Source organism: Kryptolebias marmoratus, linkage group LG7 (assembly GCF_001649575.2).
Source record: "Kryptolebias marmoratus isolate JLee-2015 linkage group LG7, ASM164957v2, whole genome shotgun sequence".
NCBI lineage: Eukaryota > Metazoa > Chordata > Actinopteri > Cyprinodontiformes > Rivulidae > Kryptolebias > Kryptolebias marmoratus.
This window is the reverse complement of record NC_051436.1, coordinates 22,884,353-22,903,204: the sequence shown is the minus strand read 5'-3', so window position 1 is coordinate 22,903,204 and position 18,852 is coordinate 22,884,353. Positions and strand designations below refer to the sequence as shown.

At 40.8% G+C, this 18,852-nt stretch overlaps 1 protein-coding gene across 4 annotated transcripts in view; it reads right to left on the bottom strand.

Moving 5' to 3' along the window:
- Window positions 1–264: 264 nt before the first annotated feature.
- Window positions 265–18,852, bottom strand: part of nhsl2 (NHS-like 2) — a 290,189-nt gene continuing 271,601 nt past the window's right edge. For 2 of the 4 annotated variants that reach the window (XM_017432723.3, XM_037976541.1), the window contains exons 6-10: window positions 15,564–16,653; window positions 14,294–15,440; window positions 13,824–14,121; window positions 7,597–7,714; window positions 265–6,624 (exon numbers count right to left, since the gene is read on the bottom strand). In XM_017432723.3, the coding sequence (XP_017288212.1) occupies window positions 6,285–6,624; window positions 7,597–7,714; window positions 13,824–14,121; window positions 14,294–15,440; window positions 15,564–16,653 (2,993 nt within the window). In that variant the 3' untranslated portion in view covers window positions 265–6,284. The remainder of the gene's footprint in view (window positions 6,625–7,596; window positions 7,715–13,823; window positions 14,122–14,293; window positions 15,441–15,563; window positions 16,654–18,852) is intronic. The other 2 variants (XM_037976542.1, XM_037976540.1) reach the window with 2 other exon arrangements.

Below are 18,852 nucleotides of genomic sequence, written 5' to 3'. Positions count from 1 at the left end.
AAAGGGGAAGGGTGTGTAATAAACTTAGCTTTGGTTTCTTTTACTAGAAACAGAGCACATCAAATTACTCAAATTAGCTTCTCTAATATTAAAACGTCAAAATTATATAAAATGTTTTTGAATCATTTACAGTTAGTTGCTGTGTAGTGGAGAAACAATCAATTAGCATTATACAAGATCCTTATCAGGGAAAAGTCATGTCCAGAGTGTAACCTGGACAACCAGAAGGACAAGAGGAAAAATCAGAAAAGAAAATAAACCAAGTTTTTTTAAGCAAGAAAAATAATTTATTTATAATGATATTATAATATTTTCATCACAATGCCATTGCAGAGCCACAGAAGGGAGCATTTGTGTGAGATGCCACCTCGCAGCAGATCACATTGTCAAATGAGCAAAGAAAACAGAGGAATTTTAATACATACACAGAATATTATTTTAAATATGATCTTTTTTCCAACAGGAAATAACAAAAATAGAATAATTCAATTAACTCTGTATTTTTCTTTCTATGATTCTCTAATTATCACATTAGTGTCTTGAGAAGCTGCCTGCACAGCAGTAATGCAGGAATTCAAACTGAGTTTGGGGACTTTTAGTTTTACTTGCTTGGAGTGGCTGAAGGGTTGGCTTTACTGGTGATGCACTTTAGTATTTTGGGGGGATGGGCAACATGTTTACGTCACAAAAAGTAAACTTCAGCCATGTGTCAGATCTAAATCAAGAGTTTTGTGAGTCTGAAAACACAACATCTCTGCAAACCAAACATAACCTATCTGCAATCTTTCACTCCCTCAGCTGCAACTCTGCTGCAGTTACAACAGCTTGCATGTGAATTGTTGTTTATTGAAGTCTGAACTTATTGATCTTATCTGAATTTAAAAATAGCTCCAAATGGAACATGCCCTTATGTATCTTACTGACCTAATTCTGACTGGTACATTCAAACCTGAAACAACCAATTTTTTTTTTTTTATCCATTTTACGGTAAATTAATGATACTTATTGCCTGCAAATAAGGTCAAACTGCCTGGCTTGTAGCCTCAGTTTGTATCTCACTGGGCTGAGACTGGTAGCAACTAGTTATCAAATGGCACTTATGAAAAAGTTTTCAAAATGTCTAGAACCATTCTCAGGGGGTTTCCTTGTGTGTGTTGCAGAGGCTCACAATTGTGTTGTTCAGATTTTGAAATGAAATCATTTCAGACTTGTGAGCATCTCAAACTCATTACAAAACTTTCTCAGTTTTGTCACAGGCATCTCAAACTCACCTCAAGCCTTTCTTAATTTAGTTTTAATAAATTCTAGAGGGTTTGAGCTGTAATTTGACACTTGCATAGGAGCTCTTCTTATGACAGAAAACATCTGGAGCTACAGCCCCAAATGTCCAGGTCTAAAAGCCACACAAATGATGGATAATAATTAGGTGAATATGATATGAGTAAAGGTGGGAATTAAAAAAATGTGCATGGCCTAGAACAGCTTTGCAAGCTGTGCACACAAAAGTAGGTCATGATTTTCAAACATTTGCAACTCAAAACACAGCTACACGTCTCACTGGTTGCTTGGTTGCAAACACTTAGATTTCAGTGAGACTGCAACTGAAAATTAACTTATTTTTTAGCATTTTTCTCCTAATCTTGAGTTGCCAACTAGCCTCCAAATGTTGCAGCCCAGTGAGATACTCAGAGGCCCGAGTGCAGAAGGATGGCCATTACATTAACAGCTTTGGGCCAGGAACCAGCTTTGAGTTCGCCCTGACGATTGTAGAGGAACTAATGGGGGCTAAAGTTGCAGCTCAAGTCAAGGCTCTTCTTATTATGAAAGACTGACTCCAGTTCGCTTGCAATGCTTCAAACAGCACTGGTCAGGATAATGTTCTGGATTAACAGAGACAGCTGGTTTAGTGTGGTTTGAACTGAAGGTAAAAGTGACAAAACATTTTCTCTACAGGACACAAGCCTGACCAGTTATTTTCTTTCATCACACTGGCAACAAATACTATTTTCAGTTGTTGGGAGCCTCTTAGTTTGGGTTGGGTAGCCGCTTTCATTATTTCATTATTATATAACTCCTGATGTATAAATGTTGGTCCCTACAACAAAACTACAGAGACAGACATGCATGAAACAAAACATATACAAGAACTACAATGATCTCAACTGAAACATATATCTCTGTACAACCCCTTTCTAGTTTGTAATACTATACAGAAACTGTTTCTTGCACAGAAACCACTTGTATGTTTAATTTAGTATGTGAGCCTCTGCAGCACCTTGTTCCTTTTGTTTTACCTTGTATAATATTTGAGAGAAAGCAAACAAGACTGTGTAAAATAGGAAAAAGGCTTTAACACATATTTTTTTGACTGGTACAAAAGCTGAGACAGAGACAGATAAGATGAAAGAAAACATGATGAACTATGTGGATTTTAGCATAAGCCCCAGTTAAACAAAACCAACATTTTCATTTATTCTCTCTTTCATATACCACTTCTATTCCTGCAGAGTGGATAATAGAGTAAATATTCAATAAATTCCTCTTTTTAGATATTTTTAAACTTTATACAAAGGTCCTCTTAAATATAATAAAATGTTAATACATTTTAGAGATCAGTTTCACTGATTTTCTTGGATGCATAGTTGCTCTGTAGGCAGAGATGGCTCAGATCATTATTCTATTTTTCAGAATTAATTGTGAAAATACTTTTTTATGTACTGGGAAATATGTTGCATTTTGCGAAGCTCAACAGTTGCAGAAATATTATTCAGAGTTGGCGTTAACATTTTAGAAGTTTTTTAAAAATATCCACCCAATCAGTAATATTAGCTCTGAACCAGCTCTGTTTCTGAGAGATTTTTTTATTATTTTTTTAAACTGCAACTTCTCAGTACTAGATGATCTTCTTCCCTTGTGTCACATTTTACTTCATCCTTGTAACATATTCAAGGGGTATAGCTGCATACCTAATTACAGATGCAGATTTAGGACAGATTTTGGCCCGTTACTTGTGTGTTTACTACCAAGGCAGCTGAAATAATAAAAAGTATTTTATAATAGAATGTAAAATAACAAAAAAAAAACAAAGCCAGTAGGTGCCCATAATTCAGTATACAAGGCAAACAAACACAGACATTTTTTTTTTAAATCTTTTTCACCTACTAAATATTTAAAACAAGCATCACTGGACCAGTTATTGTAAATGGGCACAATTTATGTATTTTTAATATTCTTTTTGCAAAAAACTGGAATACCTGAAAGACCGTTGCTGGAAAGAAAGGTGTGTGAAAGAGTGCTTGTTTTCCCATCTGTCGTTACTGTATGTGTTGCTTCCTTTTTCATCCACAAGATGGAGCTCTGACTCAGTAGCACCGATAAATATTTTGCCAAGCAAGAGTCAGGATATGAAAGGTTTTCTCCTACATTTCAGCAGTCCATCCACGCAGGGAATAAGTCAGGTGTTAGAACTGAAACACTGCTCATCAGACAGTGATCCAGAACCAGCCATCCACAGATAAAGGTCACAGGGGCGATTTGTTCACAGTCCAAAAGTCAAGGTCTTTTAAGCAAAAAATATGTATCATTTTACCTAAATTAATTAATTTATTCATGGTAAGTCAATGTAATAGGAAGGAGGCTCAAAAGAGGAGTGGATCTTTTTAGACTTTCAATCAAAGAACAGCATTTATATTCTTAAGTCCTTTCATTGACATTCATCCTGCACTGTGTCTTCTGCTGAGCTCAAATACACAGACTGAATGCAGAGAGAGATATGATGATGAGGAGACAAAGGTGGGAGGGGGAACATAGGGAGGGCCATGTGTAGAGGAAAAAAAGGAGGGAATGCTAAAAAGAGGAGGGAAGCAGAGAGAAAGATGATGAAGAGTGCAGTTTGTGCTAGATTAGAGGTTAGAGCAGAGTAAAAGAGACACAGATGAAGAGTGTGCTCTGACAGGGATGAAAGGGGAGAGGAGTCCTGGGAATTGTGAGGAGGTGAGTGACGCAGACTGTCACTGCCTCCTTGGGATAAGAGAGGCAGAATGTGCACAAGGGTGGGCAAAACAAACAGAACCTCTTTGATGCTGTAATGTCACTCCGCAACAGTGGGAACAGACAGATGGTGGAAACCATCTCCAAATTTATCAGTGAAAGCTGCTAACATCTCACAGTATTCCTTTGGTCTAAAATTACAGTTTCAACCAGATATTCCAGAATCCTTAGGGTTCCCCCCCCACTGCCCTGCTATATACTATAGCAACTCCTGAATTGGGCAGAAAAATTTATATTTTGATTTGAAAATTTTACCAAGTTGAATGTTGCAGCAACATATTTTAGACATGCAGCTCTTCACCATTTAAGAAATGATATAAACACTACAAATGGAAAACAGAGACTTCCAATTCTGTCCTCTTAAATTCTTGGCAGAAGAAGCATATTAGAGCAGCTACACATCTATCAATGCAATTATTATAAGTGTTCGATTGGCCATCCCCTTGCAGAAGACAACTGTCTGCATAAATGGTAAGCATATTCAGTCAGTGATGATGTAACAATTTCCCTTTGTTAATGCCATGTAACCTAATCATAAGTTAGCATGATAAAACCCAAGGCTTCTGTAAAGGGTTACAGAAAAAAAAATTATACCAAAATCACGACCCAAACTAGATAAACTGAAAAACTTCTTGGGATGCATCAAAAACGTCTGCTGAGTGAAAGAGGGCATGCTGGGTGACGATTCACAAACACAAACACACACACTCACTCACACACACCCACAATCTTAACCCAAACCTTTATGAATGCTGCTGAGATGTACACAAAAATAGCAAACCCAAAATCAAACATATATTCTCGCATATTTTTTGTGGTACATTTATCTATACCCACACATACAAAGACTCCATTACTGTAGGTCCCCTGTGGTCTGTTTGTAATTTGTAACAGTATTTGGTCCCAGCAGCCAAGGCCAAATTGAATAAAACCCTGTTGAACAACCAGGCCTGCGTCATGCTTTCTGTACAGAAACTCAACAGGCGTGATTTTTTTTACACACATACACTTGTATAGACTGGCCTGTTCTGTTTTTCGCTTCATAGTAAAACTCGTTATTTTGTGTGTGTTTGTGTACTGAAGTGTATGTTTTTACTTCACTGTGTGGGCAGTTTGTAGTTCGAGTTTCTTGCTGCTTTTGTACATTGTTTTAAGTTTTTACATCAAAAAATGTGTTGATAAATGTTTTTACATTTACTTTTGTACATGATACACACAGTATGATTTCATTACACATGTACAGTAAATGTCTATCTAGAATGTATAAAAATAGGAGCAAAAAGTAACATCTAAATATACATTGAAAAGATAATGATGAGGAAAAAAATGTTGCAATTAAGTGAAGACGCAATGTAAATGGCCTCTGAGGCTGACAAAAACAAAAGTGCTTTGCATTCCAAACTGATGTCCATTGGCTTGGCACCTCTGTGGAATGTTTTGTGAAGGTCCACATTCACTTTTACAGCACGAGCAACAAAATGTGTAACATGCTCATGCCTCGTCTTTAGTCGCATAAAGCCCCCATGCAGTTTCTCTTTATAAATCTGGAACTTTACTGTTAAAAATGACAGGGCTGCTATGCCATTGCATTGACCATGATGATCAAAGTTTAGTCATGTTACCTTCCTCGGTTACTTGATCACAAACTAGTGATCAACCCTCTAGTTCATATGGGGCTAAAGGTGTCAGACCTGTAGCGAAAAGATTGTGCAGGTATAAACATTTCTCTTAGTACTCTACTTAATTATGGGGTTAAATTGATTACTGATCCTCTGTAGTATCATAGCAGATCAGTATGGTTACAGATCTAGATGTATTTACCCCTGTTGTTATGGGAATCTATAGTTGTCTTTGTCCAAAGCGAGCCAGTAGTGAAGAAATCCACTGTATATTTTTACATCCCCAGTGTCATTGCCACCTGTCCATCTACTCTTCCGGATTCCAAACCAAGCTTAGTGACCTCAATATCCACCTTTTATTGTCTGTATAGGAAGAACAGGCTTTTTACTCCCCTGGTGTCTTGAGGGACATATTTGACAAGCCAACAACAGTGCTCCAACCTTGGGAAGAACCATTTGTTGGACAGTGCAAATGGTCAGTCAGAAGTTGGAACAATCCTACTGAACATGTTATATATATTACGGGCCCCACCCTCAACAAGTGGCAGATTGTAGAACTGGTTGATATCTTAGTAAACAGTGAACAGATCCAGTTAACTACTGTAACATTTCCATTCACTGACCAGTGAGTTTATCACTCCCACATGGGGCATCTCCTTCCTCTGCATTTGATGCTATGGTCGTTGAAAACTCGGTGACACGTCGTGCTAGTGGATTTGTGCTCTTTAAAAGCTCCATTGCAGACACCCTCGCTCCTCCGCTGGAAGACTTGCTGCCTTTCTTCTGAAGTAGGGCCATGAAATTCTCATTGCGAGAACTCGACCTTTGGCTGCTGCCCAAGGTAAGATTTCTGATGTCAGTCCCACTGGTACTGTGCTTCACAGGTGACACAAGGCTCTGGCGGCTGCCAAAAGAGTCAGACGGCTCCTTACGACCCAGAACCTTTCGCTTGGATCTGAAAGAAATCAGTAAATTAATAGAAAAGGTAAAAGACTTAAAGCCTGATTCACACTCATTAACCATAATAGAAATCTAGACCATGAGTCCCACAGTCTTTTGCTGTTGAGAATTGAAGCCATAAGATCCCATTATACCAGCGCTGTGATGTGTAGAAGGGACTTTCATATATATATATATATATATATATAATATTTATATACATTAATGTCAAAGAAAAAAATTAACCAGCAGCAACTGTTTAGTTAGAAGTTTTTACTGTTGTTAGTATGTTTTCCTTTGTGTTTAGATGCATCATCATTATTATTGTTACTGCCACCTCATGATATAGATTAGATATTTCAGTTATTTTGCTGTAATTTCTGCTTGTCATCTGGACAAAGATTTTTTTTTTTCAAACAAAAAATATTTATTTTACAAATATTATCTCGAGTAGAATGGTCAGAAGCTAAGATAAAGAACTAATATGTATTTTGAGCTGTTTAAACTTCTTTTTTGCATATGCTTCTCAAGACTAATGAGTTCCACTCTGACTGACATCTATGTTTCGGAGAACAACAAAACCTTGTATTTTTAGTTACAGGAAAGACTCCATCTTTCTGTAAAAGATAAAACATTGACTAATGGTCTTCCTTTCCTCACTGCCATTCAAGCTAATTTCAGAACCACACAAGGTAAAATCATGAACACTTGTTGCTTAGATACTAGCTCTCCCGTGTTAGACTGTGTGGGCTCAGATGCATAAAAGTGTGTGTGAGAGGAATGGTTTGTGAAACAAACAAAAAATACCCAAAACTCACTTGTCATTGCTGTTCATGTAGTTGTTGCTAGGGAACCCTCTACTCTGTTCACCTCGTAATAAGCTTTTTACTTCATGCTCCACGTTATAAAAAGCTGTCAGGCAATCTTAGTGTTGTTGCATCTTTATGTTTAAAATATTCCTTAAACAAATGTGTGCATTTGTTCAAACCTGTGTATAATTGTGAACAAGTCTTCAGTGGTGTGTGTCGTAATTGTGCCGGCCAACAAATCGTCCTCTGTTTCGTCAGCGATGTGGAGCACAGACTTCTCATCTCCACCTGAATCATCTGAATAATGAACAGAAATCTAATTAAAACAAGGATTTTTTTCTGCTTCATTATTTTTTTATACTTTGCCAAAAGCACCATGTTTTTTACTTTATTAAAAAAATTTACAATGAACATAAACATAAATCTGATTCTTTTACATAGAAAATTTGGTATCATCATGATAATAAAGTCTTTGTCTCTGTGTAAATTACTGATTTTATTTAGTCCAGTTTTAAAACAACTAATAGCAATTTGAAAATCAATGTCAAAATTAGCAGCATTGAACTTTTGCTTGACTATATGGCTGCCACAGAAAAGGTACTTTGGGAAAGACAAAAATGGCTATAAGTTGGACAGTTTTACAGATATTGAGCTGAAACAAAATAGGAATTAACCACATACTCAGAGCATCATGCAAAATCTTTGTTTAAAACTTGGCCAATAATTATTGTAGTCAACTTTTTTATTGGCAACATGTGATGAAACACTCAAAAAGTAATAGGAGGTATATCTACAATTGATTATGTTCTGGAGTCAACCGATTAAAGATGGCCACCACAGCTAACTGACCTAAGTAAACATAAAAAAAAGTTATCACTAGGTCAATGTTGAGCTAAATATTTGATGTGGAAGTAGCTGAGCTATATCTGCAACACATACTCTGAGCATGACACATTTGGTGACATTTTTGCACAAATCACTTGACAAATTTTATCTAAACAGGCTCAAGGCTGGAGCGTTGGTTAAGCCTGGTTGGGATAAGCAGGCATTAAAAGGTATGAACTGTTTATCTGAACTTGTCAAGGATCAATTAGCTCTTCATGAGGAACCTGGTAGCCTGGATGAGCTAATTACATTAGCCATCAGGATCGATCAGAGGCTCAGAGAACGCCGTAAACAGCGTGAGTCAGTTTCTCAATCCACCCGGGGTCAGAGTTTCACGAGTACAGACCCGCGGCTCAACCCAGTGTGTTCTCTGAAGCAGAACCCGAACTCATGCAGGTGGGGCGTACTCGTTTAACCCCCAAGGAGAGACAAAGGCGTTTCGCGACCAGGGCCTGTATCTACTGCGGCAAGCAGGGTCACGTAGTGGCCACCTGCCCGAATCGGGGAAACGGTTCTGCCCGTCAATAGGTCAGGATGTATTGGCGGGTAGTAAAGATGTTTCTCCTGACTACCCATTTCAGTATTAATTGACTACGGTTCCGAATTGAATTTAATTTCACTTTGTTTGGTAGAACAACTGGGGATTCCCACTTTACCTGTTGATAACCCACGTGCTGTTGTAGGAGTCACTGGGCAGCCTCTTACCCAGATTCAGTCCAAGGTAAACAAACTTCATGTTATTGTTTCCGGTAATCACCACAATTTTTGCGATTTCCTTGTTGTTAACTCCTCCACTCCTCAACTGATTTTTTGGTATCCTTGGCTAGTTAAAAATAATCCCATTCTAAATTGGAAAGACAGGCGAGTGGAGTCGTGAAGCAGTTTCTGTCTTCAACATTGTTTAAGGGCCGCTGTTTCTCAGACTAGTAATAAGTCCGAGCTTGATGAGGAAGTAGATCTGTCTAGGGTTCCCGCATGTTACCACGATCTTGCTCCTGTTTTTAGCAAACAGAAGGCCTTATCTCTCCTTATCTCTACCACCTCATCGCCCTTATGGCTGCGCGATCGACTTATTAGCCGGGACTCCTCTTCCCTCTAGTCGCCTTTTTAATATCCCGGGGTCAGAAAGGGAGGCTATGAGGAACTACATCGAGGAGTCGTTGAGTTCTGGTATAATCCATCCTTCTACCTCTCCTTTAGGAGCCGGTTTCTTCTTTGTGGCCAAAAAGGATAAGACCCTTAGGCCCTGTATTAATTACAGAGCACTTAATCAGATTACCATTAAGAATAAGTACCCCTTGCCTCTCATTGACTCGGTTCATGCTCAGTTACATTCAGCTAACATTTTTTCCAAACTTGACCTGCGTAACACGTACCACCTCGTGCGAATTAGAAAGGGGGGTGAATGGAAGACTGCGTTCAAAACACCGCTGGGACATTTTGAATATCTTGTCATGCCTTTTGGCTTAACCAACGCTCCAGCAGTTTTCCAGGCCCTTATTAATGACGTTCTCTGCGACTCTTTGAACGACTTCGTTTTCGTTTACCTGGACGATATCCTCATTTACTCCAGTGATCCTCAACAGCACAAATCTCATGTGCATGCCGTGTTACAACGGCTGTGGGAAAATCAGCTGTTTGTAAAACCCGAGAAATGCGAGTTTCACATGCATTCTTTTCAGTTTCTTGGTTACATTTTTGAGAGGGGGTGTTATCGTTCCGATCCCAAAAAGGTGCGCGCCATCACTGATTGGCCGGTGCTGTCTAATCGTGAAGACCTCCAGAGGTTCTATTTCTACCGTCAATTTATTAGAAATTACAGTCAGGTCACCGCCCCTCTAACCAGACTCTCTTCCCCCTTGATCACTTTTTCATGGTCCCAAGAGGCGGACAAGGCATTCAAGGATCTTAAAGACCTTTTCACTTTGGCCCCCATTCTGACCAATCCTGATCCCAACAAGCAGTTTGTGGTCGAAGTGGATGCCTCGGATACGGGAATTGGTGCTGTTCTCTCACAACAGTCCAAAAATGACAACAAGATCCACCCCTGTGCTTTCTTCTTCCGTCGTTTGTCATCTGCTGAAAGGAATTATGACGTAGGTGATAGGGAACTCTTGGCCATCAAATTAGCCCACGAGGAGTGGAGGCATTGGTTAGAGGGTACTGAACAGCCATTTCTTATTTGGACCGACCATGAGAACTTATCATATTTGCAAGGCGCTAAACGACTGAACCCTTGTCAAGCCCGCTGGTCTCTGTTTTTTGCCTGTTTCAATTTCTCCATAACCTACAGGCCAGGCTCCAGAAATGTCAAACCTGACGCCCTCTCCAGACAGTTCACCATTTCAGAAGATTCCAAGCGAGAGGAAAGAATCATCCCTGCCACCTGCTTCATTGGTAACCTTACCTGGGACATAGAAAATACCATCACCTTGGCTCAACAAACAGACCCCGATCCTGGCACAGGACCCACCGGAACTCATTACATTCCCCAGTCCATTGTGAGTAAGGTACTCGATTGGGTTCATAATCACCGCTTCTCTTGTCACCCAGGTATCTCACGCATGCTCTCGTTTACTAAGAGACATTTCTGGTGGCCCTCCATGAATTCTGACATAAAAGAGTTTCTTCTAGCCTGTCCAACCTGTGCCCAGAACAAGAGCAGTAACCAACCTCCGGCGGGTCATCTCCAGCCGCTACCCACACCAGCAAGGCCTTGGTCTCACGTGGCTCTGGACTTTGTTACTGTGAGGATCTGGTTTGACCCGCCTTTGGGCGTGGTCTTTAACCTTTCTCTCCGCAGCTGTTGCTGATTCCTCTGACGAGCAGTACCAGTATTTGAACCCCTAGTCGGCATCAGATCTTCGCTGGAGCATCTTGCCTTCTGGTCAGAGTCTCAGCCATTAGGTTTACGCCTCGCTTTGAACCGCTACGTTAATCCTGTTTTTGTGTGTTCTTACCTCGCTTCAGGTTTTAACCTCTGTGCCACTTATTGGGACTTACCTTGTGCAGCCTGGACGAACTTACCTGCTGGACTTCTGGGATCCCTCCTCGCTGGCTTCCTCCTGGACCACTCACTCCTCAACACTGAGCCGCTTCATTCTCCAGAAACCTGTAAGAAAGACAAACAAATTAACCTCTAACTATTACGGATATTCCTGTACTGGATTCAGTGGTACTCAAGACTCACCTTGCCTCCCTCCTGTCATTTCAGATGCTCCCGAACACTCACTGTAAATATTAAAGCACATGTAAATAAATCACTTAACTTTACGTCCTGACTCCGTGTTCTGGTTTTCGGTTCCGCTCTTATGGCTTAAATCCTGCATTATGTCAGTTACCGGTTTACCTCCCTCAGAAGGAAACACTGTAATCCTCACCATTGTCAACAGATTCTCCAAAGCGTCCCATTTCATCCCTTTGGCCAAACTACCCACCCCCTTCGAGACCGCCCAGTTATTGGTAACCCATGTTTTCCATTACCATGGTATCCCGCTGGACGTCGTCTCTGACCATGGCCCCCAATTCTCCTCCCAGGTATGGAAGGCTTTTTGTAACGCCCTAGGTGCTAAGGTTAGCCTTACCTCCGGATACCACCCTCAGTCCAACGGACAGTCGGAGAGATGCAACCAAGAGTTGGAGGCCACGCTCAGATGTGTGGTCAACAATAATCCTGCGAGCTGGTGCTAGTACCTCATTTGGGTCGAGTATTCCCATAACAACCACACTTCCTCAGCCACTGGCTACTCTCCTTTTGAAATTTACCTGGGGTATAATCCACCTCTTTTCCCCAGGCAAGAAACGGAGAGCCTAGTTCCGTCAGTCCAGACCCACCTGCGTCGCTGTCATCGCATCTGGAAACAGACCGAAAGGGCTCTGTTGCGTACAGCACTCCAAAATCAGAGGTTCGCCAATCACCATTGTTCTGCCACACCTTCGTACCAGGTGGGACAGAAGGTCTGGTTGTCCACTCGGGACATTAACCTTTGAGACATTCCCAAGAAACTTGCTCCACGTTTCATTGGCCCGTATCCCATTGAAAGGATCATCAATCTTTCCGCAGTTAGACTTCACTTATCTGCTTCTCTGAGAATCCATCCCACTTTTCATGTTTCTCAAGTTAAGCCGGTACGAGAGAGTCCGCTGTGCCCTCCTGCCAACCTCCCCCCACCCGCCCGGCAAGTGGATAACCAGCCTGTTAACTTGGTGAGGCGGATCTTGGACGTTCGTTGTCACGGCCGGGGCTTCCAATACCTGGTTGATTGGGAGGGCTATGGACCAGAAGAGAGGTCGTGGATCCCGAGGGCCTTTATCTTGGACCCTTCTCTGAACTCTTCTTTTTACAGGGACCATCCTGAGAAGTGGTTTGGGTCGTCGAGAGACAACGCTTGAGGAGGGGGTACTGTAGCAATCTGCCACCTGCTACCTGTGTTACTGTCTGGGTTCCTCTGAGTGGCCAAATCCTAATTACTGCCGCTGCAGCGGATCATCATCACACCTGCCCAGGGTTCTTAAGGCAGTTGGAGGGAGCAGTCATCGCTGATGCATTGTTTGCCTTTGGGTAACAGTCTCGGCTCTGAAACTGCTGTTTTGAATCCTTTTGAATTTTGCTCACCCTGTTGTCTTCTGTGTGCTCACTAGTGGACCTGTTCTTGTTGTTACTCACCTGCCTAAACTTACCTGCCTGGGGATCCGCTGCCGAGAACCTGAACCTGCCATCTTGTGAACCTGTGGGACTTACCTGGAACTTACTCCGAACATGTCCGCCTGAGACCTCTGCCTGCCTGCCTGCCTGCCTGCCTCCTCCAAGTCCAACTCTGCACCTTGTAAATATACTCACCTGGGGAAACGTAGGACTCACCTTCAATGTTCTACCTGGTCACGAATCCGTAAGCCCTCACATTTCACTGCAAATCCTGAAATCCACCGACAACAAGCCAGACCAAGGACTAACTCATTCCTACCCGTTTTCCAGATCCTGACCTGCCACTGTTTGCACTGTAAATAAATCCACTTACCTTATCTCACTGTCTCTGTAGTCTGTCCGTTTTCTGGGTACTCGATTCTGGCAGTTACCTTAAAACCTGTCACTTTGTTAACGAAGGCTGAGAGTCTATTTTTTTGTTGTTTTCGGTTTTGTTTATTCTGTGTTCCAGTTCCAGTGTTAAGTGTTCTTTTGAAAGTAAAGTTTTTTAATCTTTGAGAGGATGTACTTGCACTATTATGTTATTATCATTACATTAGTTTAAAACAGCCTCCAAACAATGTTATAGTTTATTGCAATAATTTCTGAGACAATTAATCATCCAGCAAAATTTGTTATCGTGACAGGTTCAGCATTCCGTTAAGAAATGCTAGGCCTTTGATTACTTTTGCTTTGGCTAGTTTCTCTCATTCAAAATGAGTCCCAATTAAAAGCTTTTCTCTTATCAGGAAAAAAAAAGTTAATTTTAAATTATTACAAAATACTTCAAAAACTACTTGTTATTTAATTTTAATATTGACATATCTGATCAAATACCAGTGCTGGTCAGCTTTCCTTCCAGTTCTGTAAGGGAAGAATCCTGGAGTGATGACTGAAGGGATGACTCTTTTGAACTCTCCTCATCTGTACCGAGGTGGTTCTCGTCTTGATTAGGCATCCCAGGAACACAAGGAGTAGCAATATTCGCATTTGGTGCAAACACACCTACAGAAGATCGCAGGCTCACAGGGCTGTCGGTCTGTGAGATTTGTCGGTCTGTGCTGCCATTAGTAGAAGAGTGGATCGAAGTGGTAAGAAGCAAGACATTTGGCTTCTTGGGAACTGGAGGAGGAACCTGTAATGGATAACAAAAGTTCCACTAAATTAGAGATATGCAGAATTACATTTATTAAAATCAATCATAAGTGAAAACAAACATTGTTAAATCTATATTGCTATTGCATGAGACTAGTGAGTCACAGCACAATATCACACCTTAAAAAGAGAGCAACTAAATGATATTTTACCTTGGGTTTCTTTTTGTCAGACAGCTCTGCCAGGCATGACATTGTCATCCGTGATGGGAGTGTCTTGCTCTTGTCCTGGAGCTCAGGGGCTTCCTGGTTACTGCAGGGAAAGGGGAGGGAGCCTCCGTCTTCTAGGACAAGACGTATGTCTAATTCACTATCAAATTCAGGTTCTAGAAGTGGGTCTTCCAAAAGAGGCTGGGGGTCTGGGAGAGGAGGGAGATCAAAAAGAGACTGGGAATGAGGGAGGAAATGGTGATCATAGGCAGTCTGTGGCACATTGGTGGAATTTGAATCTGGAAGAACAACAGGACTTGTTGTAGTTTGTGTTGGTGTTTTTTTGGGTTTGGGCTTTTTCATAACTTTGTAGATGTTGCCTAAAGGCACTGGTCTTTCCACAGGTGAGGCAGGAGGTGAGTCGAGGACAAGGGGAGAGGTAGAGGAGGGAGAAGGAGACTTGTGGATGAGGTTTATGGGTCGTTTGGGCAATGGAGGCTTTACAGCAACAGGCGGCTTCAGTTTTCGTAGAGTGAGTGGTGGGCTGGAGTCTTCACCAATGTCTCTGCCATGTTGTTCTTCTTCAATTGTATCAGAAGCCCCATCTGGGCAGTCTTCTAGGTCACCACGGGAAACAGAGCGAAGTCTTATGGTCTTCAGCTCACTCTGGGTAACCACAGGCAATGCCTGAGAAGAGATAGGACTGATTTTTCCTGGTTTTGGAGTTGTAGATGTGTCAGAATGCCGCCTGCTTGCCTTTTGCTTTGGCTTGATTGATGACAGCTCCAGATGTGCATTCCCAGGCATTTCAAAGGATAATCTAGACCTGGCAGCTGGGTCCTTTGGAGATGGTAATGATGACTTCCTCTCAGGTATCTTTGGGCGCATCTTACACCCTGTAGTCCCTAGTGTCCCCTGACTAACAGTTGGGGTGGGAGTCTCTGATTGACTTGAATATCCACTTGATGGTGATATAAGTCCTGGAGGTTTTAAGGGTGAGGAAGCCTTGACATCAGTCTCCATGGAGAGCTGTGAGGGGGAAGTAGCTCTGGAAGTGGAGGGAGAGTCAAGTAGGGACTCTGAGCTACTTCTGACTTTCATACATTCAATTACTGTGGTACCTGTTGCTGTGCTGGAGCCTGACAAAGACCTGGGGATGACAGAAGAAACAAATGATAAGTAGACTCCATGAAAACAGATGATCAGCCATATAGAAAAACATTTACACCACAGAGCAAATACAACCTCAAACATGTATTTGGAGCTTTTTTACCTGTAGGGGTCATTGCTTTTCCACTCTCCCAACTGCCAGTGAGAAGGAAAGGTCATGTCTGTTTCTTTTTCCCCTTCCGGTGCCTGGATCGCCAAACTTGGAGGTCCATCATTTCCCCCTGGGCCTGGTTCCCTTTCACAAACACTTGATTTAGAGGAACAAGATGGGCTAGGCAGAAGGAAATCTGGCTGGAAGTCTGGGTAGTGGTCCCTGGGTATGTGCAGGCTTTTTGGTCTGCCATCTCGGTAAAGACCATCCTCGCGCCAGATCCTTCCCTCAGCTTCTCCAAGATTTTTTATGAGAGAGACACTTCTGACAGGAGGCGGTGGCTTGCGCTTAGATTTCTTAAGTGAGATGGAACGTGAACGAAGACGCAAGCGTCCCTCTGTGCTGTAGTCTGAGGCAGAGACAGAGATTGTGTCCACAGTACTTGCACTGTCTTCAGAACTCCCTCTAGGGTAGAGGAGGGAATAATTTCCCCCATAACCCTGGAAGTTGTGCTGCTCCTGATGATTTATTGACATAGCGTTTCCATTTCCAGTAGACACAATATTTATGTCTTGGTCTATGCCACCCTCTGTAAAGCAAAAGGAGCCAGAATCAGTGGGTGTGGAAAGAGAACGTTCTCTGAACTTGAAGGCATTCTGTGCTGCTATGGACCGTGCCGACCTCTCCCTTCCTCGTCCTGTATCTCGACCACCAACTCTCCCTCCGTCTCCTGCTACCCCTTCTATTTCGCTTTGCTTCCCTATCATGACAGCTGACATGCTGTTTCCTGTTCTCCCAGAGTGGTCTGTCACAGATGTGAATGAGCTGGAATGTGAGCTCACTGACTGACTGGAATGTGAGCTCACCAGCATAACCCCGTCCTGCATCCCGCCTAAATTTCCAATGATGCTGTGCTGCTTGGGAGAAACTGCAGGACCTTTGCTCATGCTGTAGTTGTAAGGCTCATTCCATGCTCCGGGGGAAAAAGTGGAACCTTTTGGTCCATTCCAGGAGGCAGAGGGTGTATTAGAGCACAGCAGCCCAGAGTGGTCCATAGCTTCTTGGTGAAGCTGGTCTGGAGGATGCTGGCCCAAACTGTTATCTATAGATAGGAGCGGGAAATAATACACAAAATATTGTGTTCAACAATTAAACCAAATTAGATCATACAAAGTTTACATAAGCAATATTTCTGAATAAAAACTTTACATTTATCTCTACATTTCTATTAAGAAAACTATATAATATTCAACAAAGAAACTAACATCAACTTTGCTCACTTTTTGGATGTCTTAAAAAGTGTAACTTTTTTAAATATTTGGGAAAGCAAAGATTTGTTTCTTGTTTATAAAATTACTAAAAGTAATGCTTCAAAACATCAACAACTTGTTGGCATAGTTCCATATAAAAAAAGGTGAAAAAAGTTTGGTCTTATGGATATAAGAGATTCAAGGCAGTTTTAAATATGTAAAATAATTTTCTTAAAATCAAGATTAAAAGTAAAAATCAGAACTTCCTTAGAGATATAGATCTTTATAATGTTGAATGTTGAAGATTGTATTTTTTTCTGATCAATTTTTTGACCTTCAAAAAGGTTTCTTAGATCTGAGACTGGAAAGGAATTTAAAAGAATCTTTGTATTGGTGAAACTTTTCTGGACATGTTAAAAGTTTCAAACAAACTTGCAATTGGTCCAGGATAGGTTATTGGAAAGTATTTGGTGTTGAAGTTCATCTGACTACATTTGAAAGGACTATACATTTCTGAATAGGGAAACTGTTTCTGTGAGGGAAAAGGCCAGCATTTAGGCTTGTTTCATGAAGTCATAGAATGCTGCAAAGACAAGCCCCTCTTTAGGCTACCTAAAAAATTACCAATCGGGCCAGCCACATCCCGTGATATTGTGAGATTTCACAAATAAAGCTGGCATTGTGTGACTATATAGGGTGGCCCAGAGGGGTCAACAAAATACAAAAGCCACAATGGAAGTTATGCTACAACCTAAAACAGAAGTTATTCTAAAATGGAAGCCAGTTGTTTTATTATTGTTATTATTTTGTATTTAATAAACAGTTTAACAGTTTACAATACAAAATGGTATAACTTCCTTGCAAAAAGCATCATATATCTCTAATTGTAAATGCCATAGGTGGCTGGTTACACAGATCATCTGTCATTAAGACATCACAGCCTCAAACTGTAATGCTGAATTACCCTCACACATATCAACCAATTCAACCCTGTGACTACCTCCCTTGGTGGCTCAGATATATAAAATCAAACCCTTCAAATTTCCTCAATCTTCACATAAATTACACCAAGACAGAAAGAAGGCATAACATGCCCAACTAAAATATAAAGTCTGCTTGGGTGAGAACATCTGACTGCATTTGGACTATGTAAAATGTTGATCTGATTCAGAAGATGTGTTTTTTTAAATAAATCAACACAGAAATTGCTTTTGTTATGGAAAATCTGTGTTCTTTCCATTTTCAATTGACTATCAAAATCATTTTTATTTTTTATTGTAACACCAAAAATGAAAAAATGCCTGGTTTTTCAATCTGTGTATCATTCGTTCTTTCCATTTTCAATTGACTATCAAAAATCAAATAATGAAAAATGGACTGGTTATTTTGTTTTTTATTATAACACCAAAAACGAAAAAACGCCTGGTTTTTCATATTTCACTTTTAGGCTAAGATCGAAACACGAAATGGAAGAAGGGACAGCAGGACAGAATCTGATTTTAATATTATATTGGTCGGGTTTAGGTGACCCGGAAGTTTGGTAAGGAGCGCTAGCAAATAACAAATGTTAGCTTGTTACTGACCACCATAGTCATTGTTTACATAGGCACCTCAAAGACTGGCGCTGTCTGTTGGAGCTGATGTGTCAGCTTAGCTGCAATCTTGGCTGGGTCCTTCACATGTCCCCCTGTTCATTTCTTTGTACTGAGGAAGCTGTATGTCCAACTAAAATAATCAGAACTCTCTGAATCTTTACCCGATTTTCACACAGTTTGGTTTGTTACAAACAGCAGAGATGTAGTTTCGATACAGGACACTTTCACACATTAAAAATAAGTGATATCATGCTAAAATACTTTGTTTTATGCTCTTTAACAAAGACAGACATATAGTATGGCATATTAATAGATGTATATTTCAATACATTTCATATTTTAATAAAGAAGCAAGTTTGATTGTTCATTCAAATTTATTTCACTCTCTCACACACATATACACACACAATCCTGAGCCTTCTGTATACACCACATCAATAATTTCTTTATTTTTTT